This window comes from Arvicanthis niloticus, chromosome 4, assembly GCF_011762505.2.
Source record: "Arvicanthis niloticus isolate mArvNil1 chromosome 4, mArvNil1.pat.X, whole genome shotgun sequence".
NCBI lineage: Eukaryota > Metazoa > Chordata > Mammalia > Rodentia > Muridae > Arvicanthis > Arvicanthis niloticus.
In genome coordinates this window covers 74690184-74716090 of record NC_047661.1, presented here as the reverse complement: position 1 = coordinate 74716090, position 25907 = coordinate 74690184, and the positions used below count along the sequence as shown (strand labels likewise).

General features: G+C 46.4%; 3 protein-coding genes across 8 annotated transcripts in view; 2 read left to right on the top strand and 1 right to left on the bottom strand.

Moving 5' to 3' along the window:
• Window positions 1-137: 137 nt before the first annotated feature.
• On the bottom strand, window positions 138-7814 carry Cdc42se1 (CDC42 small effector 1). Of its 2 annotated transcripts, none has more exons than XM_034499809.2 (5): window positions 7679-7814; window positions 4535-4843; window positions 3925-4035; window positions 3039-3127; window positions 138-2331 (listed from the first exon to the last, which is right to left on the bottom strand). In XM_034499809.2, exons 2-4 carry the CDS (start codon window positions 4586-4588, stop codon window positions 3053-3055), a joined length of 240 nt encoding a protein of 79 aa, XP_034355700.1. In that variant the 5' UTR covers window positions 4589-4843; window positions 7679-7814; the 3' UTR covers window positions 138-2331; window positions 3039-3052. The 2 variants fall into 2 exon arrangements, with proteins under 2 accessions (XP_034355700.1, XP_034355701.1); XM_034499810.2 differs by lacking the exon at window positions 7679-7814 and adding an exon at window positions 7403-7540.
• Mllt11 (MLLT11 transcription factor 7 cofactor) lies at window positions 5865-16522 on the top strand. 2 transcript variants are annotated; one of them, XR_013109947.1, is made up of 3 exons: window positions 5865-6208; window positions 7345-8456; window positions 15188-16522. XR_013109947.1 is itself a non-coding variant. In XM_034499808.2 (2 exons), the coding sequence occupies exon 2, from the start codon at window positions 15194-15196 to the stop codon at window positions 15464-15466; it is 273 nt and encodes a 90-aa protein (XP_034355699.1). In that variant the 5' UTR covers window positions 7927-8456; window positions 15188-15193; the 3' UTR covers window positions 15467-16522. The 2 variants fall into 2 exon arrangements, 1 of the variants encoding a protein (XP_034355699.1); XM_034499808.2 differs by lacking the exon at window positions 5865-6208 and having other exon boundaries at window positions 7927-8456.
• A 988-nt stretch (window positions 16523-17510) lies between these two features.
• Window positions 17511-25907, top strand: part of Gabpb2 (GA binding protein transcription factor subunit beta 2) — a 36701-nt gene continuing 28304 nt past the window's right edge. The window contains exon 1 of one of the 4 annotated variants that reach the window (XM_034500088.2): window positions 17511-17626. The gene's annotated coding sequence lies outside the window, so the exon portion shown is untranslated. The other 3 variants (XM_076932907.1, XM_034500089.2, XM_034500087.2) reach the window with 3 other exon arrangements.

The following is a 25907-nucleotide window of genomic DNA, read 5'->3' as shown; positions in this document are numbered from 1 at the left end:
ACACCTGGTCAAAATAAGTAGTTTTGAAACACCAAATGAAAGAGCACAGTGGCTTTTCCTCGCCTACCCAGTACTCTTTCTTCTCATCAAGAAAGGCTATGTTGGAACACACGTCTGCAATGATGACTCTGAAACCATTTTGCTTAATTCTTTTATTGGAAAAAATGTATCTTAAAAGTCCATCAACTTTTTAATATAAATTATGACTCTCAAACTCATTCCAATCACCTTGTTAAGTGGTGGCAGCAGACACACTAGAGAAGGTAGCTCGAGGCAGGAGAGCATCAACAACAAGACTGTGCTCGAAAAAACTTAGTAACTAGACTGGAGCTCAGAGGTCAACCACACCGTGTCCTCTCCAGTTAACCTACACACAGTGCCCAACCTTTTGCCACTGTGACCTGATGTTCATGGCCTTTCTGGGAGCATGCTGCCAGGGGGCACAGGTCCTCCCTGCCTGCAAGCTCCTCTAATAAGGTCTTCTAGGGCAACAAGGTAAACTCCCTTGAAGGAGGCAGGTCTGACTGGAACCACAAGGAGGCAAACTCCGAATGGACATCCATGAGCAGTCGTAGAGCCTGAAACACCATACGGAGCACAGAGCTTTGGACAAATGAAAGCCTGAGTCACTAGGCAAGGGGTTAACTGGATGGATGGAGTCAGCAGGAGTGGATCAGTTTCCACAACCCTGACCCATTACCACAAAACAAGCTTCCTATTACAGAGCTAATGAGACCCCAGCCCTCTCTTCTAGGAACAGGCAGGAGCTGTCTGTCTTGTTCTGCCTTTCTAATCAGCCTGCAAAGACAAGGCCAGAACAAAAACACCTGAGAAAACAAAGGGCCTAAGCGCTCCGCTCGTACTGCCTTTCCCAATAAAGCACACTCTTTGGGCACGTGGTGACACCTGATCTTCCAAAGTCCCTGAGTCTTACACCCGGTTCAAAGACAGAGCAGAGGCGGTTAGCATACAGACAGCAGTAACTGTCTCTGCAGCTGATGCCTCCTCTCCCAGCATACCCCATTCCTCTGCACCAGGAAAGGCCCTCTTGCAGAGATCAAGAAACACATCTGAAATCAGGCTGTGGAGCCCCGCTGAGCCCGTCCTATGAGGGTGCTAGGTCACTCATGGCTCAGGATGAATCACCAGACTGGGGAGCCATGTAGGAATCCTGTAAGGAAAACATACCTTGACTCTCAAGCTGTGGCTCTCGACTGGGTAATCTCATCCCTGGGAGACATTTGGCAATTCCTGGAGATATTTTGGTTGCCACACTGGGGTGGTGGGGGTAGGGGAGCAGAGCTGCTGAGGTTTATGCAGAATAGCCCTCTATGACAAAGAACTGTGCAGCCCAAACTGTCCAAATTATTTTCAAGTGTTCGAGTTGAAAAGCCACGTTTCCATAAAGGATCTTAGGGCCTGGGCTCCGAAGAGCGCTTTCCACCCATTACCTCATTACAGTCACAGGAAGTCTACCTGAGATACAGCTACATCCTGGCTTTTTTATCTGGAACCCTCCTCTTCCTTTCACCTGGGCCAGCAGGGAGGCTGACGGAGGGTAGGCCAAGGCTCCATGTCTTAAATGGAATGTGGTCAAATTAAGATCCATCCCTTAACTCTTACTCAGTGGGAAACCTAAGGTTTCTTAGAGGGATTGGGGGGCAGGGGGGAGACAGAGATAGCAGGATGGGGGTAATTAAAAGAACTCAAATTAAAATTTTAATTAAAAAAATATTTCTGGGAGGCTATTAATAATTCTACAGAAGCACGGGATTAAAGGCCTAACTGGAGCAAGACCCTGGTGCCAGCAGAGAGACATGGTGGGGCTGTGACCTTAAGGTCTGAAATCCAGAGTGGACTGGGCAGTGGTCACCCAGCCCCTTCACCTCTGCACTGCTCATTCCAGAAGGAAAGGGGGGACAGGCAATCAGGGAGAACTATAGCAAAGTGAGGATCAGCTGTAGCTCCCGGGCCTGCCTGCCTCGATCAAAGAATAAAAGCAAGAAGTTTCAACAGGCAGCACCCGACCTTCATTCAGGAGCAGGAAACCTATTCTAGGTTCCGAGAACCCCCAGCTCAGATCGAGGGTGTGCAGGGCTTCAGCTGAGTTCCTCTGGCCCACCAGTAGTCACTTGGTCAGTCCTGCTGCCTTGACCCCCATCTCCAGGAGGGGCAGAGGCCAGAGGGAGTAGAGGGAGTCCAGCCCCCACTCCTTTTGAGGCACTTGTTAGAGAGAGAGAGAGAGAGGCCCTTGGGCCACTGGCTGAAGGGATCTGGTGATGGCATTTCTTCTGGCCTGGACACAGAATGGGAACTCCAAGACTACAGAACCTGAGTTTAAAAAAAGAAAAAAAAAAAAAAATCAAGTTTTGGTCTCACACTGTAGCGTAGACTGCTTTTATACACATAGCAATCCTCCTGCCTCCAAATAACTGCTGAAGTAACTCAAATTCACCGTGTTGTCCAGCTGACTTTAAACTCAGCACCCTCCTATCAAAACCCCACTGGAAAAGAAGAAAAAGGTAGTTTGCCCTCAAAGAGGCTAAAACCAAGCCTGAGGGAGAAGGTGCTATACAGAGTGCATTTTGGGGGGGGGGTGTTTAAAAGGAAGGGGGCTCTCACTATGCCTTCCCAAACTCAAACATGCAAAGATCCTCCTGCCTCTGCCTTCCCATGTGCCCCCATGCCTGTCCTATAGTGCATATGTATGTATACTTTCTGTAGGGTGCTCTTCTCAAATTCATTGTTTTTTGAGACAGGATCCCATGTAGGCCATGCTGACCCTGCATTCACTGTGTTGGTGAACAGAAGCTGACCTCTGGCTTCCCCTCCCTCTCCCTGCAGTGCAGGGGTTACAGGTGGGTGTCACTGTACTCCCCTCCCCCGCTTTCTTGTAAAAACCCTACATTTTTCATTTTAATTCTGTAGGCCCACCAATTCACCCTCATTCTTGCCTCTAAGGATTGAGGATCTGAGGCAGGGCATCGGGCTACACTGGGCAGGCACATGGCGTCAAATGCATTTCTCCAGTCACTTACCAGTCCCATTGGAGCTACAAGGCCCTGGAATTGCTCCAGGGTCTGTCACGGTTTCCCTTGGATCTCATCTGCTCCTGAACTGCACCTGTCTGTTGAAAAGCACACGTCACACAACCTCCTAACTCTCCATGTTCCACAGCAAGCAACAATTTACCCCGTACCCCCAAGAGGAAGCTGACAAGCTGCCCCCAACTTTCTTCTCTGACAATGACATCTATCTGAAGAGGTTAAACCTGCCTGCCGTCCTCTCAAGGAAGTCTCATGAAGACCAGGTAGGGATGAGTCATTTACCACCCCCCCACACACACAAACACAAATACTTCCATATATTTCTCTGAGTTTTGTAGCTTTCCCTTACAAAGAGCAGAAATGCATGAGACATTATTTAGAACAGAGCCTTTCATGGCCCTGGACTCACAACTGATCCACTCCAACACTGCTTTAACAGGTTTTCTCCCTCTTTTTTTTCTGTTCTGAGATAGGGTCCCTAGGCCAGACTGGCCTCCAACTCCCCATGCACCAGAAGATGACCTTGAGCCTCTGATCCTCAGTTCCTGAGCTCTGAGATTCCAGGTATGAGTCACCACATCAGTATGCAGTGCTGGAGAGCAAACCTAGGGTTCCTGCATGCTAGGTAAGCACTCTGCGTCCTGGCTCAGACTGGTTCTTAATAGGAAGGGAGGCCATGGTTTTAGCAAAAGCTCTTCAATTTTTACAAGACCTATACCCTTCACTCCAGTGAAGAGCAATATGTTACTGTGAAAAAATGGGAGCTAACCCTGGAGATCAGGAGTGCACAATCTCACATTCTCATTTCCCCATTAAGTTATTGTTCTGTCCCCTGCTTGAATACACTCCAAACAAACATCTCCCCCTTCTCCCTTACCATAGCAAGTCCATCTCCAGCCCCCATCTCCCCAGAGCCGATGTGAGTCAGGTGGACAAAGTTCATTGGCTCCCCAATCATGGTGCGGTCAATACGTCTCCTCTTTTTCTTCTGTTTGGGGAAAGACAGGGAGTCATGTATGCAGCCATCTCTTCCCATCAGTAGAGGAAGGAGAAGGAGTCTTGAAAACCCACTAATGATTTGGCAGTATAATGGACAAACATTGGGATAGGAAAGACAAAGTTGGAAGTTCATAAACCAGAGACAATGTCACCAGAGTGGTAAGGACAGAGGCCTGCTGAGTGACCTTACAAAGAAAGGACAAAGCAAAGTTACCTCTGGGTGAGAGGGACCACCGCTAATAGGTCTTAAGTTCTACCTACAACCCCTGCCCATCTCAGAACAGAAGTAGTTGACAGCTAGGTGACTTGTCTCTTCTGTCACACAGCCTCCTTTATTGCATGTGAACATACCTGCCTAGTCACAGACACTCTCAAGAGGGAGGTGAGGAAAGTGTTTTATTTTTCATAAGGCAGATCAGAGATGGTGTCTCCACTTCACAGCACATGGTAACTAATTCCTGTGTCAGGGTGGGGATGGGAAGACTTACCGGCTGGGGCTTCTCGACCACGCAGCAGCCCAGTTTGTGCCAAAACTCACTCATATTCCCTGATGGTTCCAGCTTCAGGCCTCTGCCAGAGGCCCCAGGGGGCTCTTGTTTGTTGCTAACCAACCAGTCCTCACACTCAGGTGCAATACCACCCTGGGTTCAGTCAACCGAATGGGTTGGGAAAAGGCAGAAATCCTAGAGACCAGTAGGTAGCCTTTCGGTGAAGGTTGGAGTCTCTGACCACTAAGAACACTGGCAAGAGGCTTGGGTAGGCAGGCACAAGGTCCTGTCTTCTTTAGATGTAGAATCCTGAATTTTAGCAGAAAGAAGATAAAATGTCAGTGGAAAACAACCCATCCTTTTGCCCAGAAACCTTCTGCTAAGCCCCCATCTTCCGAGTCTCTCTTGAAGACTATTGAGCCCCAATACTGAACCCCTCCAAATATAAGCAGCTCACAGTTGCTTCTCACAGAAAGAATAGAGCAAAAAGACCATCGACAGGGTGAGGACCAGAGACTACAGGGACCAAGGAAGAAGGGGGCCGAAAGGACTTGCGGGTGAGACTGTGAGAGAAAACCACACAGTGACAGAAATGAACAGTTAGGGGTGCTGCCAACTCCCTTCTCCCTTGGCTAGGGCAGCAGGGGAGGGGCACGCAAGTGCCTCTGAAGAGGAAATAGTGGTTTTTGTTCTCACAAACAAGACCTCCGCCCTGTCCCTCCCTTTTCTCTTACCTTGCCCCAACACCTGCATTTTCTTTAAGGACTACCTAGCTGGTAAGACACTAGCTGTAGTAGTGTGGACCTCAGCAAACCCTTCTGAAGGAGGAATTCCTTCCTTCTTGCTCCACTGCCTTTGTCCCCCAGATGAAGTTCAGCCACCCCTCCCAGAGTTCAGTTAGAGTTAATACCTGACCTTGTCTTTCCTGAAAGCTGGGCAGACCGTGTGCACCTACCTGGTCCTCGCTCAGTGTCGTGTAGGGGTAACGTGTAGAGCAGCTTTCTGCTCTGAGGAATCACTTTCCAGCCTCCCCACCCCTTTTCACATGTCCTATCGTGTGTAGCTCAGTGTCTCTCAGCCCAGAAGGCTCAGGCCTCCCTTCATCCTCCCCTCATGTTCTGACCTGTGTCTCCCTTCCGCTCCCCACCACTTTGAAGCTCCACCAGAGAAACAGACACAGGAACTTTCCAGTAGCACTTATGTTCGAGAAGAACTCTCTCCCCTTTCGCTGCTCTCAGGGGTTATGGCCCAGCTGAGCTTCCGTATGTAACCTGCACTTCCCTCTCCTAAAGTACAGACCAGCTCAGGGAGGCCGGTGGGGCAGCTCATGAATATTAAACATTAGTATGAATAAGAATGAGGCTTTCCCTCTAGGCTTGAGGCTGGAAGCCTGGCGCTCCGGTAGCCTAGACAGACCAAAAAAAGGGAGTTCAGTTTGTTTTTTGAACGTGTTTTTTTGTTGTTTTCTAGCAGCCTTGAGATGAGATCACTCAAACTGGAATACAGCTTCTAGGGTAGGAAAGAACCCAAGCGTCTGGACTCTCTTTCACTTCCTTTCCCACCCCTGGAAGGGAGGAGTAAAGAGGACTGAAGTCCAGAGCACAGCTGCCCTGAGAGGGGAGGCTTGGTCACTGGGAAAGTCGGTCACAAGGCTCATCATGATGGTGGCAGGTGGTAAGGCTTGGGAAATGGAGAAAACAATAAAGAATCAGAGGAAACCCCCAACACTACCAGACAGTCCATACTGAGGCTGGGCTCTACCAGCATTCTCCACCCTGCTCTGAGCAGCGTGGACAGGGGTGGCCAATGCTGGGAGCGGGAAGGAGGAGGGAGAGGGAGAGGAAAGGGGGACGTGGAGGGAACAAGGACAGTTCTGTTTCTCTTCCAGGGACCTGACCAAGCTGGGTGGAGGGAAAGTGTGTGTGGGACTTGGCATGAAACCACTGATGATGATGAGAACTGACCAGGAAATTCCATTCCCTTAGGATATTAGGGTCTCTGAAACTTGGAGGCCCGTGTCAGAGTGTGAAGACCAGCCAGGGTCACTGTGGTAGTGTGGGGTGGGGTAGGGTCGGGGGAGGAGGAACAAAGCCAGAAAAGGAAGTACTAAGCATTGGCTGTCACTCTGCTTCAAAGCAGCCAACGAGTGGGCAGAGGACAAACGAGGCCTCAGCTGGTGAGCTGAGGAGGGAGGGATGCTGAATCCACTGCCCACTACTTCATCCCCACAGTAAAATGGAAGACAGAAGGGATCAGAGATTAGAGCGCAGAAAGCCACATCCTGACAGTGGGGGCCCTCTCACTTCCACAAGAAACCCAGAACTTGGAATGACAATCCCTAAACCACCGCCACAGTCACAGTGGGCCTTACAGACTTCAGAGCTGTAGAGGGGCGCGCAGGAGAGAGGTGGGGAAGAGGAGCTGGGGAGGAAGGATGTACATAGGTAGTTCCCCGATCCTTTGGTAGCCCCAAACCGGTTCTCCCGGTCTCGCTGCCTTGGCCCCAAGGCCTCCAACCCGCTGTCTGACAAGCCTTCACAAGAAGCAGCTGGAGAGAAAGAGACTTGAGAATGGTGTGGGCAAATTCTGGCTATAAGCCCAGGGATGCAGCTGGTCCCTGTGTGGAGACCCTCCAAACACAGCGGGCTGCTGAGGGACTCTGAAGAGAGGAATGGGCCCTATTTTCAACCAAGTGACAGACATTTGTCCTAGCACCAACCCTGCCCTAACCCCTGGAAAGGGCTGGGCGTGCTTAAAAGGTAACAGAAGGAGATCCTAATTTCTTCCCCTCCCCCAATATTTTCCATCAGACTCCAGCTCTGTTCCCCACCCACTGCTACCCAGGATGGGAACTTCGATGAATCGTACTGCCTCTGTCACTGTTCTCCGTCGCTGCCTCAATCTGGCTTAGACCTTCCGGGCCCCAGCTCCACTTCGGTTCCTCTAGCACAGCAGAAATCTCAGGTTAGAGGGCCGGCGAGGAGCCCCTGTCGCTTCGCACCTCCCACCGGGCCACACGCTGCAGTCGCCACTTCCTTGCCTCTCCGTGGCTTGCGCCGCCCGCGCGTGTAGAGTGACCGCGCCCTCCCCGCGCCCTCCCGTCCCCGCTGCCGGCGCGCAGCCCGGCTCGCCGGGCGCTCTCACCTGCGGCTCCCCGGCGTCCCACTGCGGGCGGGGGTTCCGCCACTCCGGGTCCCCGGGCTGCTGCTCCGCACGGCGGAGAGTCGAGGGCGGGCCGGCAGAGGTGGGGCCGACCGAGGGCGGAAACGCCGGCGACGCGATTACGAAACCCAGGGGCTGAGAGCCGAGCGCAGCGCTCCGCCCAGCTTCGGGGCGCGCGGCGTGGCCCGCGGGGACAGCGGCAAGCACCGCGCTCCGGGACACCCGCGGAACCCCAGGTGTCTGCGCTAGTCTGTCCACCTGCTGCAGGCCCAGAGAGGACGATGCGCTGGGGCCCTTTCTGAGTTTCCCAAAGTCCCCTTCAGTCCTTACAGTGGGAAAGGAAGGCCATTCTGTTGTTTAGCGGGAAGACTTTTTAACCCATACGTCTTAGAGGACAATTAACTGTTCAGCCATGCGCTCCAGTCAGCGCGAGGGTGCTTGAAGAGGTGGGGGGTGCCGTGCGAGCCGATGGAGAGGCTCTACCCTGGATGGCGTGTTCCGGAACCTATCCCTCGAATTAGCCGAGTCAGGCAGAGAGGGGGCGGGGAGTGCTTCCGCCCTTGCTAGGAGGGGCTGCATTGCAGGGGAGACCCAGCGGCAGATTCTGTCACAGACGAGGGAGAAGGCGTGAGGAGACAAAGCCGTCACATCCCGGACAGCTTCCTTCAGCAGCCTCCTCCTCTCCAGTCCAGAGCCGACCCCCGAGCCCCTGAGGCATTCCTTCCATCTACGGAACACCCTAGTCATTCCTTGCTAACAGGTAACCTAGACGAGCTTCTCAAGCTTGAAAGACCCCCTGTGAGACCGAGGTGGGGGACAGTTTAAGAGGAGAGAAGGGGGCGCTATGAACAATGGGTAACTATTCGTTACCAGATTTTTATCTGTTAAGATCTCCATCCATGCCGTATCATGTACCTAGGCATTCATTTCTAACACCTGACCTGTAATCATCTCTCCGCATTTAGCTCTTCATTTCATGTATTCATTTGCCTATAATTCTTGCCCTGTGCATCTAATGGTTTCTGTCTACTGTCTAGTTATCTATATCTTCCTTTTCAAGCTGTAATTCTTGCTACCAGTTATTTGGTGAATCTTTATTCCTACTGCAATTACTGTAGCCTCTACTTCCTCGTATTTCCATCCCCCTCGATTTTCTGTCTCTTGTGGGGAGGTTTGGGGGATAGGGAATTTTTTTTTTTTTTTTTAATATGAGATGCTATTGAGAGTGATTGGAACTTTTAACAATCACCTCCCTGTTTCAGATTTTTGCTCTTAAGAGGTTTGAGGTAGGATGGGTGGGGGCAATTCAATTGCCCTATGGCATGCTGCAATCAGTGTAGCTCACAGGAACTACTTATGAGAGCAGATTTGTCTTTGCAGCTCCTCCTAGTAAGAGAGGAGGATTGTGGCTAATAGAAAACTCCTAGAGCAACATGAGAAATACCATAAAGCCTCCATTTTCATCCCCCACCATCCCTCCTTAGACTGCATGGTGGCAGCATGACACAGCAAGGCCCTGCAGACTAGGCCTTGGGTGCTCATGGGGGTCTGGACAAAGGGTGTTTGGGTGTGTCCAGGTAGCTTAGAGAAAGTGTATCTTTTAAATGTGTGTATCTAGTAATCATTTTATCTCTAAGAATAGACAATGGAATTTAGAAGTTACTTTGCATAAAATAACTGGATAGCTCAAAAATGGATGGCAATGGGAAGCATTTACTGAGCATGTCTGTCATTTGTCACCATCCAGAGCCTTTAAGATGAGTAAAACCAGATAAAAAGATGGGTAAAGAGCATTTAGGGAAAGGAAAGGGAAGCTAGCTGAAGAGCAGCCTGTCTTTTTTTTTTTTTTTTTTTTATGTCTGTTTTCTGGAACAAATTTGGGTCTCTCTGTACGTGTCTTTTGCTGGGTCAATGGTATTGCTAGAGATTTTCAGCCTTACACTGTTTCACACATTTTCTTTAAATCGTTTTAGTTTTGGCTCATGCTCTTGTTTTGATTTGGGGGCTTTGGACTCATATGTAGCCCAGGCCAGGCTGAGCCCACCACGCTCCTGCTTCAGCCTGAGGGCGGGGATGACGGCTGTGCACTGCCACGCTGGACCATGGCTTTTTACATTGGACTATTGTTTGTCCATCCCTGATAAACGATTTAGGCAACTCTTATATGTTACAGTTGTTAGGAGTCAATCAGCAACGACTCAAACTCTAGCTTAGTCTCTGCTCACTTTATTTCCCAACGCAAGGGTCTCTTGTAGCCAGGCAGTCATCACGCTCCTGATCCTCCTGCCTCCACTTGCCAGGTGCTGGGGTCATAGGAATCTACCACCATACCCAGCTCTCCTGCTATTCAGATTAGAACCACAGAAAGTAGTCAACAGAATATAAAAAATACTTTTTATGAGAACTAAATTCTTAACTGGGCATTCCATGACTAAGAGGCAGAATAAAAAAACAGCACTTAGGCTATGCATCAAGACCTTGTTGAAGAAACAAAAATAAAACCACACCAAATGTATTTTTTAATCAGGCTCTCACTGTGTGACCTTGTTTGGCTTGCCTGTGCCTGCCTCTACTTCCCAAGGGCTGGAATTAAAGGAGTGTGCCTCTGTACCAGCTTCAAAATTCTTACTGGGCTGTGGCAGGACATGTCTATGTTCCCAGCTCCTAGGAAGCTGAGACAGGATTGCTGAGGGCACCAGGCTTCGTCTTCAAGTTTGAGGACCTGAGTTTGAACCCACAGAACCCACATAAAGCTAAGCATGGGAGTGTGGCTGGAATCCCTGGGCTTTAGCAAGATGGAAGGCCTGAAAGCTTATAACTCAGCTTGCCTAGTTTACAAGGTCAAACAAGGCAGAAGACAAGGACTGATACCTGGGACTGTCTTACCTTTGCATAGACTCTGGCCATGGATACACAGCCCTCTCACAGACGTAATACACACAGATTTTTTTTTTTTTTAATGTATGCCAAGTACATGCTTGTGGCTCAGGAAGGCTAGGGTCAGATCGCCTGAAACAGGCCTCGCCTGTTAGTGGTTGCTGGCCCAGGTCCTCTGGAAGAGCCTCCAGTGTTCTCAGCCTCTGAGCTGTCTCTCTAGCTCCTTAAACATTTGTAAGGGAGTATATTAGAAACAGACTTGGGATATTCAAAAACAGCTAGACAACCTAGCCAGTTACTGAATAATCTAAGGTATCCTCTGATTGTAACGTTTTTAGTAGAGTGTGATGTCACGTACCTTTAATCTAAGCATTCAGAAGGTAGAGGCAAGCAGATCTCTGTAAGTTCAAGGGCTACAAAAGGAGTTCTAGAATAGTCAGGGCTATATTGCGAGACCCTGTCTCAAATAATAATTTTTTAAAATTGTTTTCATTTTAAGCCAGATGTGATGATGATGCCTGGAACCTCAGCACCAAGAAGGCTGGAAGTGGTAACTAAAGAGGATCTTGAGTTTGAGGCTAGCCTGGGCTAAATAAGAACTTACTACATAGCTAGACCCTAGGTCAAAAGAGCAAAATCAATTTTTCCCCCTAAGAATTTTGTTTTTTTTTTTGTTTTTTTTTTAATTTGCTTATTTGTTTAAGAGCCTATTGTATAATCTTTGAGGAGTAAGAAGGGTCAGAAGTTCAAGGTCAGCTTCTGCTCCTTAAGTTCCTGGGCTACCTGAGACACTGAGGTCACTCTGTAGGAGACTTACAAGGAAGGGTTTTTTTTTTTGTTGTTGTTTGTTTGTTTTAAGTCAGATAACAAGTAGAAACCTGGTAATGCAATAAACATTCCTGATAAGCAGTGTCGGTGGCTTCGATGACTTTTAGGGCTTGCTCTGCAGTATCTGTAGCCCCAGACCTGATCAGGGATTGGTTCACTAAAAGGTGTTATAGGTGCAATCATGCTTGTGAGCACATCTGCAGATTACTATGGAGACGGTCAGAGCTGAGTTCCTGGGACGATGACCTCAGCTTTCTGCAAACTCCGTTGGCCTGCTTCAATCCCGACAGCACTCTCTTGTTAAGATGCGTCTCTGCCAAGTAACGTTCAGTTCCCAAGGGCTTATTCTGGTGCTTGAAAAAAAAGACAGACAGACAGACCCAGAATTTCCTTGTTTTAAACCAGGTATCCTGGATCAATGCCTGTCATCCCAGGAGCTACATTTTAGAGCTAGCCTGAGCTTTGAGACCTTGCCTGGGGGAAAAAATTCTTTTTTTTTCTTTTTCTTTTTTTGAGCCAGGGTCTTGCCCAACCTGGACCCAAACTCTTGTTCCTACAACTCCTGCCTGAGCCTCCTGAGTCCTGGGATTATAAATAGAGTGGCTAGTATTTTTAACATTAAAAGGACATGAGATGAAAAGATGGCTTAGCAATTACAAGCACTAGGTGTTCTTTCCCAAGACTCAAGTTCAGTTTCTAGCGCCCCTGCTGGCTCGTAACCCTGTGACTTCAGCTCCAGTGGAACCAGCAGCCTCTTAGACTGCAGCTTGTGCACATATCGCACACACAAGTACACAAAAATTTTAAATGAAAAAAAGAAGTTGAGCCAGATTCCTTTAATCTCAGCACTGGGAAGCAGGAGGCAGAGGCTGAAAGAGGCAAACTGTGAGTTTGAGGCCAGCTTGGTCTACAGATAGAGTTCCAGGAAAGCCAGGGCTATGCAAAGAAACCCTGTCTTGAAAAACAAAAAGCTGAGGAGATGGCTCTGGGGGTAAGCCCATCTGTTGCACATACATACATAAGAACCTGAGGTCATATCAGTTTAGACCGGTGGCTGCTCGGATCTTCTAGAGGCTCTGAGTTCAATTCCCAGTAACCACAAGGTGGCTTACAACCATCTGTAATGGGATCTGATGCCCTCTTCTGGTTTGCAGACATACATGCAAAACACTCATACATAAAATATATAAACAAATAAACCTTTATCTGCTGAACTTTGGTGGCACATGCTTTAAAAAACAAAAAACCAAAACTGAGTTCACTGAACCCTTTAATCTCAGCACTCAGGAAGCAGAGGCAGGCAGATCTGAGTTTGAGGCCACCCTGGTCTACAGAATAAGTTCCAGGACAGCCAGGGCTACACAGAGCAACAACAACAACCAGAGTTCAAATCCCCAGTACCCAAATAAAAGACTGGGTGTGGCTGCACACATCTGTTGCCCTGGCAATATGGGAGTGTCCTGAGGATTGCTGGACTTGTTGAGTCTAATTCCAGGTTCAGTGGGAGACCCTGTTTCAAGGGACTAGGGCCCACATTGGTAGAGCTGGACACCAGAGGTCCTCACCCTTGCCTTGCTCCACAGTCTAGTGAATGTGCATGCCCTCGTGTGCACTTGTGTCTGTCTACCCTTGCACAAGATGAATGGAGGAAAGCAAAGTCTGAAGCCAAGTGTGAGGCGCATATCTGGAACCTAGCACTCCAGAGACTGGGGCAAGAAGATTGCTGGAAGTTTGAGGCCCAGGTAGACTACCTTTTGAGTAATGCAGCAGCCAGGGTTACAGAGGAAGACTCTGTCTCAAAAAAACAGCCCAAAAGTTCTGGACCTGGTAATATATTCCTGAAATCTAGCACCAGAGATGCCTCAGCAAGAAGGGTTTGTGTTCACAGCCAGCCTGAGCTAGAGTTGAGTTTGAAGCAAGACTCAAAAGCAAAAATGAGACAAAACAAGTTACCTCTGCTGTATCCTCAGACCATTTAGCCTGCACACTTCCTGTAGATTGTGTCCTGGGCTTAATTAAGCTCTTTTCCTATTTTGGTAGAGACATTTCACATCATTTAGGGACATTTTGGAACCTACTTATGGCCACTTTTTAGGAGTCACGGCCTGGCAAGAGCTGATAGTGTGCTCTAGAAAGGCTCTCTGAAACTCTGGCTTCTATTTTTGGTGGTAGTGGAATGTTCTCTTCGATCCTCTGGGAACATTTAAACTAAAGCTTCTTGCCCTTTCCATTGCTGGTAAGTAAACCACTGAGGCTCCAGACTCTACTAGTCATAGGAGAGGCAGGCAGGGTATGGGTTGGTTGAGAAACAAAGGGACTACTACTGATCCTTGAAACATGGGAAAAGGAGTTGGGTGTCATGGTGCATGCCTTTAATCCCAGCCCCCAGGAAGCAGAGGCAGGCAGCTCTTGGTGAGTTCCAAGGTCAGCCTGGTCTACATAGTGAGACCTTGTCTCAAAAGAAAAAGAGCTGAGACTTCTGTTAAGGTACCGTTTCTGTCTAATCTAAACTTCGCTTGCTTACCTGTACTTCCAAGCTCTTTGCTCTTGGTTGTCAGATTTACTGTAGCATTTGGATCAGAGGGAAAACACCCTGGTGTGCCAGAACAAAAGGATTCCCAAGTCTGAGTTTGTTATGAGGAGAGATAGGTCAGAGAGACACAGTAATGCTTGTCACACTAAGGAGAAATCTGAGAGTAGAAATGTGAAGACACGCTAACGTTTCTCTGGAGGGGCTAGCTCCTGCCTTACCCAAAAGTAAGTGTGTTTGATTTTTGAGACAGAGCCTTTCCATGTAGCTCTGGTTGTCCCGGAACCTGCTGGCCTTGGATTTAGAGATTACCTGCCTCTGCTTCCTGAGTGTTGGGATAAAAGGTTTGCACGACCACCACCCAACCTAGCAGGCGGGTTTTTACCCATAGAGGAGTTTTCGGTCTATTAAAAGAGATAAACACATAAAACAGGTATTCAGTTCATAGTGATCTGTAACCGAAGCTCAATGGAGTCAGGTAAAACTGCAGGGCGACCGAGCCAGCTAGATAGACGGAGCTCAGCTCTCCGAGGGTGAAGCCCCGGAAGAGGTGAGTTTGTAGTTAGGTGTAAAGGCAAGAAGAAAAAACAGGACCTTTATAGAAGCATCATAACTTACTGAAGTGCCTTGAAGATGCCAGATATCTAGGTCTGGGGATGTGTAGGGTCCTTGACCAGCACATGCAAGGTCCTGCCTTTGATTCTCAGAATAATTAATTAATAATTAAGCAGGCTTAGTGGAGCAGGCCTGTAATCCCAGTTACTCAGGAGGCTGAGGCAGGAAGATTGCAGGTTCAAGGTTGGACTAGGCAACTCAGTTAAGCTCCTGTCTCAATAAAGGTACAGAGAGGGCTGAGGAAATAATGTTAGAGCATTCGCCTAGCACACACCAGTGTCTGTCAAACCCTCAATACCACACATAAAGAGTGGGACCAGACTTTGGAAGGCCTCAAAAATCAGATCCAGAGGGGATGGCATGATACAGTTCCTGCCTATCTATCATGCATAAGGCCTGAGGTATATTACTGGAGGAAGAATTAGAGCCAAGAAGAACCTGGTGCAATAGGCAATATCTGGTCAGCCAGAGATGGTGAGAGAGTGAGAGCCTGGTGGTAATAGCAAGAGTTCTTGTTATTTGTCTTAGAAAACTTGGCTGATTCACCAGAGCACATGGAAAAGAACAACATAAGCAAGGGAGGCTCAGGGCAAGGAGCTTGCTCTAGTATGAAGACTAACAAGTGATTTGCTCTTCCTCAGGGAATCATGAGGGACCCTGTGAGTAGCCAGTACAGCTCCTTTCTTTTCTGGAGGATGCCCATTCCAGAATTGGATCTGTCGGAGCTGGAAGACCTGGGCCTGTCAGATACACCTACCTACAAAAGCAAGGATAGCAACAGCGTTGGCAAAATGGGCGGGCAAGCATCCGGAACGGAGCAGAAGAACCCTGAAGGTGACCCCCTCCTTGAGTACAGCACCTTCAACTTCTGGAGAGCTCCCATTGCCAGCATCCACTCTATCGACCTGGACTTGCTTTAAGGCCGAGGCCTCTCTCTCCCGCACCGTACCCTCATTGTCTTCCCTCTTAAGTCCCTTCCTCTCTAAGCCTTCCACTTTAATCTTGTTCTCTTCCCTCTATTGTGCTGGTGGTGCTGATGAATCTGCCAATTGAATTGTATGTTTGTATGTATGTATGTACTTAATTACCTATTTATTTATTTATTTATTTATTTATCTGCCTACTGTTTCTCTCAAAAGCCCTCTAGGCGCAAAGTCAAGGATTTAATCAATGGAGTCCTAGATCATAGGATTTCCTCCCCTCAGCCCCGAGAATATTAACCTAATTCCAGAAAAAATCACCCTTATTTGAGGCACCAGAGAGAGGTATAGTTGTAAAAAATGGAAAACCATTTTTTTTTGTTACGTTTTAATCAGCTTCAAAGATTACTGATTCAAGATTCCCTGATTTCCTGCACCAGGCCAGTAAGCAAATACTACTTGAAGAAGTAATAAGAACCTGGAAGTTTTGAGATACTTTCTATAAAACAGGATTTCTAAAAGACTAAGATAAGAAATTCTGCTTCTTTTTATAGTGCATTCTCTTCCCCAGAAACATGGAGATAGTTACAGGTGGAAAACAAGGGAATGGGAATAGGAAAAACATCGTATCATTTCAGAGATAGTTCCCTTAATATCCAGCTCACAACTCTGTTTCCAGCTGTGGGTTGGAAATGTTCAGAAAATCAAGATTTGAGTCTTCACCAGGGAAGCTTCACTATTAGGATAATTCGTAAAAGGCAAAAGATGTATCCTATCTAAAGAAAAACCAGAATATTATTAGGAGAATTTATATAAAATTGTGATTTAGTCATGGAGCAGGCGGAGTGTTTTGGTCCTTAGTACTTTAGCTTGCATCCTGTAGTTGCAGTATGTGGTAGGAATCAGTGGTTCCTGAACACAGTTCTTCAGCTACCGTAAGACGGTGAAATAAGCAGTTACATTCAGACCCTACCCTGTCCCAACTACTTCCAAAGCAATTGCAGCTGAATTGTGGAGCCATTTATTCATTTATCTAATAAAGACATTAAATCCTAAGTCTGGGGCTTAGTTTCCTCAATTTGAGTGAAGTACTACAGATCTCAGAAATCACTCATGCTTCCGCATCCAGTTTTTCCTTTTATCTTTCTAATATTTGACTTTGAGGACCTTTTTGGGATTGGGACACAGGTTGGTGGTAGAAGTGCTTGCCAAGCATCTACAAGGCCCTGCTGGGGTTCTCTGTATGCAGCCAGTACTCCAGTGCTCCAGAGTCATAGCCCATTATTAACTTTTAAACTTGTTTGTATGGAGACCAGGCTGGCCTTGAACTCAGAGAAATCCACCTGACTCTGCTGGGGTGGGCCTAGCACTTAGGCACTTAATTAGGGTATCTCTGCCTCCTACTGTGATTAAAGGTGTGTTTGTTATTGTTACCTATTTTAATTTTTAAGTTTTTACTTTATGTACATTGGTGTTTTGCCTGAATGTATGCTTGTGGGAGGGTGTCAGATCTTGGAGTTACAGACAGTTGTGAACTGCCGTGTGGGTGCTGGGAATTGAACGGGGTCTCCTGAAGAAAAAATAGTCAGTGCTCTTAAACCCTGAGCCATCTCTCCAGCGCCCTGTTACTGATTTTTGAAGGGTTTTCTCCCTGGTTTGTCTTAGTCCTTTCATCGGTTAAAATAGAGAACAGAAACCAAGATAGACTGTTTGGTAAAAGGAATGGCTAAAAAGACGTGTAATTTCATGTTCCAACCTCTTCTAGTCTCCCCCAAGTTTTCCTGACATATTCAGGACACTGGCAAAGTTTGTCCGGTCAGACAGGAGTCTGATTCGAGTGCAGAACCAGGAATGTCCCGAACAGCTTCACTGAGGCGGAAGCAAGATTCTCCCCCAACCCTAAAGTTAGCCCTGCGTTGAAGGTTCTAGTGGGAAGGTAGAGTGCAAACGCCAAGTCGCACGAGTAACCTAGTTTCCCCTGAGCGGTGCACATGTTGGCGCCAAAACTACCATCTCGGTCCGTCCCCTGCCGGAACTATGTCTCACGTAAGCCACGTAATCAGTGATCCTACGCCTCGCTAAGTAGTCCCGTTCAGGATGCCCTCCGTATAAGCTTTTCCAGCTCAAGCGGTCCTCAGTAGCAAGAAATCGGACTCAGAGGTGCGTTGCGGTTCTGAGAGAGTGGCAAAGTTGTTTTGCTAACTCATTTCCTTCAGATTCCTCCGCCAGGACCCATAGGCACAGCGCCTTCACTTCCGGGTCCGCCATTTTATTGCCTCCATTTCTCCGCGAGGGGGGGTAAAGGCCCCCCAAATATGCATATGTGAAAAGGCCAAAAAGTGAGGCCACTGGCAAGGAATCTTAACTAGAGAAAGAAACGGGACCAAACTGGCGGGCCCAGTGAGAGCGAAGCCGGCAGCGCTCCGGACTAGGTGAGGGGGAAGGACACGCGGGGTTCCGGAGCGTCCGAACTGCGATGGAAGGTGCCGTGACAAGTGGCCGGCCCAGCCCGGCCCGGACCTGTGGGCTCCGGCCTGGAGACTGCCGGAACGGGGGTGGCGGCGGGGGGGGGGGGGGAGAGGGACCAAGAGGAAGGGGATGCTGGCGGGAGGAAGGGGAGGGGACTGGGAGGTGAAGGGGGTGGGTGGAAGACCTGGGGCTGGGGAGCTGGACTCCGGGAAGCCAAGGCCACATGGGGGTGACCACTAGGGGGCGGTGTGGAGCAGGAGTCCAGGCTGCCTCTAGACTCAGACTGGGACTCCTTGCAAGTTGGCTTTCCTGAGTTTGGCACAGTGCTGATGTGAAAAACTATGAGATATATGACTGAGGAGGAAGTGGGAACTCTACTTTTCAAGGTCCAGTAATAACATGAAGCTTTAGTAAGTTCATATTTTGAACAAGAACAGTCATGGTCTTATATCCAGTTCTTAACACAGATGCTTGTATATCTGTCCTCCCAGTGGGAGTGTGTGGAAAAAAAAAAAAAAAAACAACGAAAAAGGAAGAGAAGAGAAAAAAACCCATACAAACTGAAAATTCTCTAATTGCTCTTTCTACAAACTGAGAATTCTTTAATTGCTCTTTCTTTCCCATTAGCGTGCACCTCTTCTCACAGATTTCCTGCAGGTATTATTCTGTTTGTCTTTCTCTTCCTATAAAGGCTTTTCTCTAGTTTCCATCTCAATATTTGCGTCTTTTTGTTGTTGTTTTTCAATATTTGGGTCTTACTATGTAGTTCAGATTGGCTGCCTCTCCTCCAATCTTAGCCCCTGGAGTTATGGGATTGCTAAGGTGAGCCATGTTTCTATACATGCTTTGAAAAGAACAAATCACCACACCCAAATTATAAACAAAAGTTATTATTCTTTGGTAGTGGGCTGCTTTGTCAAGTGCTCAGGCACTCCATGGTTATTAAAATATTTCTTGAACATTCTTAAAACTAAGTAAGCACTCAGTACTTGAAAAGAGGAGATAAAAAGATCCAGATGTTCAAGGCCAGCCTATGCTACTTGACCCAGAAAGTTCTCCTGGTTTTGTTTTGTATTGTATTCACCTTTACAGATTCCCAGGAGGCATGAGTGTAGCTCAGAGGCAAGTATGGCTCTAGCATCCACTTTGCCCTGGATTCAATCCCTAGCACAGAGAGACTAGGAAGAGAATCTAAAAAATCTTAGGATACAGATTAGACCAGCTCTTATGTGGCTCTTAGGCGGATGCATAGCCAGTAAAGGAGAACAGTTCCCCTTTGTAGGATTCAGAACATGGTCTTGTGACACTTAGGCCAACCTCCAAGTCACCATCATCCTGATTCAGTTTCCCAGAGTGCTGAGGTTATAGGTAGATGTCATCATGCCCAGCATGACTTCATTTTCATTGTGACACACCCCCTCATGCTTGTTTCTAAAGAGTTTTCTCTGAAGACAGCTTTGATCTAACTGGTGCTTTGATCTCAACTGTCCCTCATCACATGAAGATCTGTCCAGATCGGTCTGATCTGATCCCATGTTGGGGGAATGACGTGTCAAGAGTTAGTACCAATAAAACTTTCAGAGCCACGTTTAAGTAAGGGGTGTAAAGGAAGTGGCTTTTAGTCAGGCCTACCTGGAGTCTGTTCTTGTCTTTGAGTTCTATTACTTGTGTGGGTCAGAGAAGTCCTAGCATCTCAGAAATGTTGCTCTCAGTCTTTTGTTGTATTTCTACCGAATGTTAACAGCCAACAATTAATAAGCTTCATAGAAGCACAATCAACAAGAACAAAAATGTACTGAAAACTAGCTTGAAAGTTAAGCATTGTTTATAGGGGTACTCCATGAGTGATCAGTGTCCAGTGCCCTTTAATGATTGGGAGGCACTGCTTGGAGTGTACAGTGCTAAGGCATGTCTAATTATCTTTGTTTAAAGAGACTTAACTAGTCAGTACAATTAGGAGCACGTGAACCCAGGCCTGGGAGAAGGAAGCACCACTAACAATTGTAATTTAGGGCCCGACCAGCTTAGGTCCCAAGCAGTTATCTCCTAAACCTTGCATCTTAGAAATACAGCAGGCTCACGAATACCTTTAACATGTAAAAGAGCCAACAGCGTTTAGAATCATTACACAGAAGAAGGCCACAGAAATCTTCTCTGTTAGTTCGCTTTTGCCTGTTAAGCAAAATTTACAATCTTTAACTTCCTGGGCCTACTGTATCAACAAAATCAAATATTAGGCCTTCAAAAACGTAGTAAGAGTTATAGACTCATTTCTTTCATTGTGGGGCCAATAGATTGGAGACCCAGGTTTCAAAGAGCAGGATTACACAAATGGCACGCTTTATGCATGAGTGCCCTTTCTGCATTTATACCTGCATGTCAGAAGAGAGCATCAGATCCCATTATAGATGGTTGTGAGTCATTTTGAGTCATGTGGTTTCTGAGAATTGAACTCAGAACCTCTGGAAGAGCAGTCAGTGCTCATAACTGCGAGCCATCTCTCCAGCCTGAAACAGTATTGGTTTTATTGATTGTGTGCTTGTGGGTGTTAATGCGCACATAGCTATGGTGCATGTGTAGAAGCCAAAGGACAGCTTTCCTGAGTCCAGTCTCTTCTACCATAGGGGTCCAAGAGATGGAACTTAGTTCCATCAGGCTTGGTAGCTTTTACCCACTGAACCGTCTTGTCTGCCAGTGAACAGTGCTGGTTAAAAATACTTGAAACAAGCTGGGTTGGGTGGCCCGAGTCCTTAGTCCCAGCATGTGGAGAGTAGAGGCAGCAGATCTCTGAATTCAAGGCTATCAAGGACTACATGTGAAACATCCTTAGAAACCAAACAAAAGAGAGCCCAGAAATGTCACTAGAACGTCATTGGCTTCTCCTACATGTTGACAGTCCAGATATAATGCAGATTGCATACTAGAGAACACTTAATGACCACTTTGCATGTTCTAAAATTGCGTGTATTTAATTCTTAAAATGTCTACACTGGAAGAAAAGGTTGCACTTTACATATTTTAGTCCCAAATACATGGAGTATTATATGTACTAAAATCACCTTAGAATAGTTGCTTGCAAAGTAGTCATTAAAAAGGCATAACTAGAAACTTAAAGGAACTCTTGAGTTTTTGTTAAGGTTTTTGTTGTTTTTGAGACAAGATTTCTCATTACAAGCACTGCCCTGGATCGGTCCAGGCTGGCCTTGAATTCAGGTTCCTACCTCAGCCAACAGGCAAGATAGTTTTCCTTTTTAAAGAAAAAAAGTGCGCCGGGCGGTAGTGGCGCACACCTTTAATCCCAGCACTTGGGAGGCAGAGGCAGGTGGATTTCTGAGTTTGAGGCCAGCCTGGTCTACAGAGTGAGTTCCAGGACAGCCAGGGCTACACAGAGAAACCCTGTCTCGAAAAACAAAAACAAAAAAGTGCAGGGAGGGGGGTGCAGGCCGGTGGGGGGGGGGATTGTGATGGCTCAGTGGTTAAGAGCACTGACTGCTCTTCTAGAGGTCTTGAGTTCTATTCCCAGCAACCACATGATGGCTCACGACCATCTATAATGAGATCCGATGCCCTCTTCTGGTGTGTCTGAAGACAGCAAGAATGTATTCACATATATAAAAAAACACATCTTTTTAAAAATATACAATTCTCTTTTTCAAAAGATTTATTTATTTAATGTATATGACCACACTGTCACTGTCTTCAGACACACCAGAAGAGCCATTACAGATGGTTGTTAGGAATTGAACTCAGAACCTCTGGAAGAGCAGTCAGTGCCAGCCCCCAAATAAAATAAATCTTTAAAAAAAAAAAAAAAAAAAAAAGGTGGGGGGTGCGGCATCAAAAGGTGCACGCCTTTGCAGAGGCAGCCTGGTCTGCACATTGAGTTTCAAGACAGCCAGGGTTACACAAAGAAACCCGTGCTTCAAAACAAAAAACAAAAACAAATTATTTTAATACCCATGTTTCCTCTGTGGCCTTTGGCTGGCCAGACACAGATATGTGTGTGCCTGCAAGTGCAACAGCTGCTCTCACTCTCCAAGCCGCCTTCTCAGCCCCAGTCAGGAAGAGGGTGTCTGGTCCCATGGAACTGGAATTACAGGCTCTAAACTGGAGCTGTGAGAGAGCAGTGCATATGCTCAACTGCTGAGACATCGCTTCACCACCTTAAAAAAAATTATATTAATTGCTAGGTTGATTTTTGGGGTTGGAGTGTGAATGGCCACAGTATTCAGGTGGCGGTACCCGCCCTCTTTTCTATCATGTGAGTCCTCAGGATGGAGCTCCAGTTGTCAGGCCTGGTGGCAAGTTCATTTACATGCTGAACCATTTGCTGGTCCCCAAGCAGTTAGTCCACTAAAGTATAAAAATCCTGTTAATTTTATAATGTACATATATACTTAGTTGGATATTAAAATACCACTTTCTGGATTGAAGAGTATGTACTGCTTTTGGTTCCTAGCAACCAAATACAGTGGCCCAAATCCACCTGTAACTACAGTTTCAAGAGGCTGACTCCCCTTCCTGGCTTCCAAGAGCACACACCCACACCTACCATGAGTGCACAATTTTAAGAATAAATATTAAAAAGATAAAGATAAAGTATCCACCCCTATAACATTACAACAAAATGTATTTTTTATTAGCAATTAGGTATATTCCATATGGATCAAAGCCCAGAAATCACACAAAAGTAGCTCTATATACAAGCCAATTCTAAAATATATGTTTTACATTTACATTTTAAATTTACAAGCAAAAAGCAGTTTAGAAATTTTCCGAGAGCCTAGCATGGTAGAGCACACTTTAATCCCAGCACTCAAGAAGCAGAAGCAGGTGGATCAAATTCAAGGCCAGTCTGGTCTACAGAGAGTTCCAGAACAGCCAGAAATAGATAATAGACTCTGTTTAAAAAAAAAAAAACCAACAACAAAATATTTTTTCTGAGCAGTTAACATATTTTTAAGTGTAACCACCCTTTAAAAACAAGACAATAGAGTCTCACTCAACACAAACACATGACAGGTACAATGCATAGGCCTTTTCCATTACATATAGAGTAAGCTTATGCAGATGCTCAGTGCTGGCCTTCACAGAAGGGAGTTGAGGAGCTGAGGAGAAGCTCCAAGGTAAAATGCTTGCAACCAAACCTGAAGATCCGAGTTCAGTTCCTGGGACCCACATGGTGGAAGGAGAGAACTGACTTCAGCAAGTTGTTCTAATCTCCACACACAGACAAACACACACACAGAATAAGTAAATGTAAAAAGATGAAATATTCCTCCTGAAAAAGGAAACATAGCAATAATTCCACAGGATTATTTTATTTATTTTGTGGGGGTGGTTTCAAGACAGGAACTCTCTGTATAGCCTTGGCCATCCTGTAACTTGGTCTGTAGACCAGGTTGGCCAGCAGCTGCCTCAGCCTCCTGAGTGCTAGGATTAAAGATGAATGCCACTATCACCTGTCCAAAAGATTTTTATGTGCATTATTTAGAGGCATTTCCATCAACATAAAGGTTTGTTTTTTTTTTTTTTTTTTTTTTATTTCAAGACAGGGTTTCTCTATGAAGCCCTGGCTGTCCTGGAACTCAACTTTGTAGGCCAGGCTGACCTCAAACTCAGATATCTGACTGCCTCAGCCTCCCAAGTGCACAGGTAATACAAAGGACTTTTATGGGGCTAAGGATGCGGCTCTGTTAGTAGGGTGCTTGCCTAGCATGTACAAAGCTATGGATTTAGTCCTCAGTACCACATAAATTGAATGTGGTGATACACAACTATAATCCCAGCATTTAGGTGCTAGAGGCAGGGAAATCAGGAACTCAAGGTCCTCCTTGGCTGTGTGACATGTTGGAGAGTAGTGTGTACTACATGAGACCCTGTCTCAAGTAAATAAATAAATAGCTTTAGTTATTTTATTTATATGAGTACACTGTTGCTTTCTTCAGATACACCAGAAGAGCATCAGATCCCATTACAGATGGTTGTGAGCCACCATGTGGTTGCTGGGAATTGAACTCAGTACCTCTGGAAGTGCAGTCAGTGCTCCTAACCACTAAGCTATCTCTCTAGCCCAGGTTTTGTTTTGGTTTGGTTTTTGTTCTTTTGGTTTTTGTTTTGTTTTGTTTTTAAATGTCCTTTCAAATATCTTTCAGGCACTCTTGACATAAAAGAGTAAAACTTAGTTTATTCTCAAAATGAGCAGGTGAATTTTTGTGATTTCTAGGTCAGCCTGGTTGACATAGTATGTTACAGGCTAGCCAGGACTGCACAGTGAGAACCTGTGGAGGTGGGGAAATCATCTAGCCACAGTTTATATAGTTAGCTATTAAGTTCTATATTTTAGTTTACTTTTCAAAGGAATAAAAAATAAAGCTGGGGGAGCAACTCTAAAATCTGCCTTAGATATTCACATTCATATGTATGCACACCTTTTAAAGCAGGCATGTCAGGAATAGTAATTTTAGCACACAGTAAGTTCAAAGAGAAATAGAAAAGTGAAGCGGGGTCTGCACTACTCAGTTATTTCTCAGAACTCTGCAGACAGATACAGTTCTGCCCTGTGGTGCTTTAGAAACTGATGAGTTTACAAAACATTTACTCATCTAGAATTTCCCCAAAGGGCCATTAAGATAGTACAAACAGTATTTTCCATGGTTACACAAATCACAATAGAGTTCTCATCATGCTTGCTTCTCTGTCTTGAGACAGAGAAGAGTCACAATAGACGGACATGCTTTAATCATCATGTGTAGATTTCTAGACCCTTCAACCAAACTCCAGATTCCTTCAAAAGAGCTTTCAAAATGCCAAGGCTTGGGGGTGGAGAGGTGGCTTGGTGGCTAAGAGCACTCTCTGATCTGCAAGAGGATCAGGTTTAAGATACAGCACCCATGCTGGACAGTGGCGCACGCCTTTGATCCTAGCACTTGGGAGGCAGAGGCAGGCAGATTTCTGAGTTCAAGGACAGCCTGGTCTACAGAGTGAGTTCCAGGACAGCCAGGGCTACACAGAGAAACCCTGTCTTGAAAAACCAAAAAAAAAAAAAAAAAAAAAAAAAAAAAGATACAGCGCCCACATGGTGGCTCACAATTATGACTCTAGTTCCAAAGGATTCAGTGCTGCCTTGCCTCTTTTGGTACCAGGTACACACGTAGTGTATAGACATATATGCAGACAAATACACAACATACACACACGATTGACAAAACTCTTAACATACAAGCAGTATGACAACCTAAATAGTTCAACAGAATTGAAACAGCTCAGAACTATAGACAAAGCCTATTGCAGAAAATTTCCAAGGGGCAGGCTTTCTCAAGAGCCTAATGCCAAGTCCAGATACTCATTTCTCTGCTCATATAGAGATGAAACAACCAGCACAGCAGAAGAGAAGGGAAATGGGAGCATAGAAGTCCCTCGCTGTGCGTTGTGGCACATGCCTAGCACCCAGGAGGCAGAGGCAGGCAGATATCTGAGTTTGAAGCCTGCCTTGTCTTCTTATTTTCAGGACAGCCAGAGGTTTGTAGAGAGATTCTGTCCTCTAAAGAAGTCTCTGGAATAAAGTGACCCCAGCAGCTCCTTGGTACCATTCAGTCTGTCCTCTTCATTGAGAATGAGTGGCTGACTGTTTCTCCTGCTTTGCCTTGCTAAAATGGTTACTGTACACATGTTAGGGTCAGAGCTTGATCCCTGGCATCCCTAACAAGTTAGGCTTGGCCACCCATCATCAGATATGTCAATTAAATGCACCATTAGTGACAAAAAGCAGAAACGGATTCAGTGTGACCATACTGGAAACAGGCCAGTGACACCCCTAGTCTGTTTTGGGGTTCTGATGTAACATGAGTTTTAGGTCAATAGAGAGTATGTATGTATAACTAACTAATAGCTCCTGGGCAAGCTGTGGCCCTAACTACTGTCATTGGCTCCAGTCTCCTGCAGGGTGGTCGGACAAGCTGTCAGAGTTGAA

Bases quoted from the DNA above. Each gene is read 5' to 3' on its own strand.
- Cdc42se1 (XM_034499809.2), bottom strand. From the start codon at position 4,588: ATGAGTGAGTTTTGGCACAAACTGGGCTGCTGCGTGGTCGAGAAGCCC. The intron at 4,036-4,534 runs GTAAGTCTTCCC...TTCCCCAAACAG, and splicing joins TGGTCGAGAAGCCCCAGCCG to AAGAAAAAGAGGAGACGTAT. The intron at 3,128-3,924 runs GTAAGGGAGAAG...GCTTTTCAACAG, and splicing joins CTGGAGATGGACTTGCTATG to ACAGGTGCAGTTCAGGAGCA.
- Mllt11 (XM_034499808.2), top strand. From the start codon at position 15,194: ATGAGGGACCCTGTGAGTAGCCAGTACAGCTCCTTTCTTTTCTGGAGG.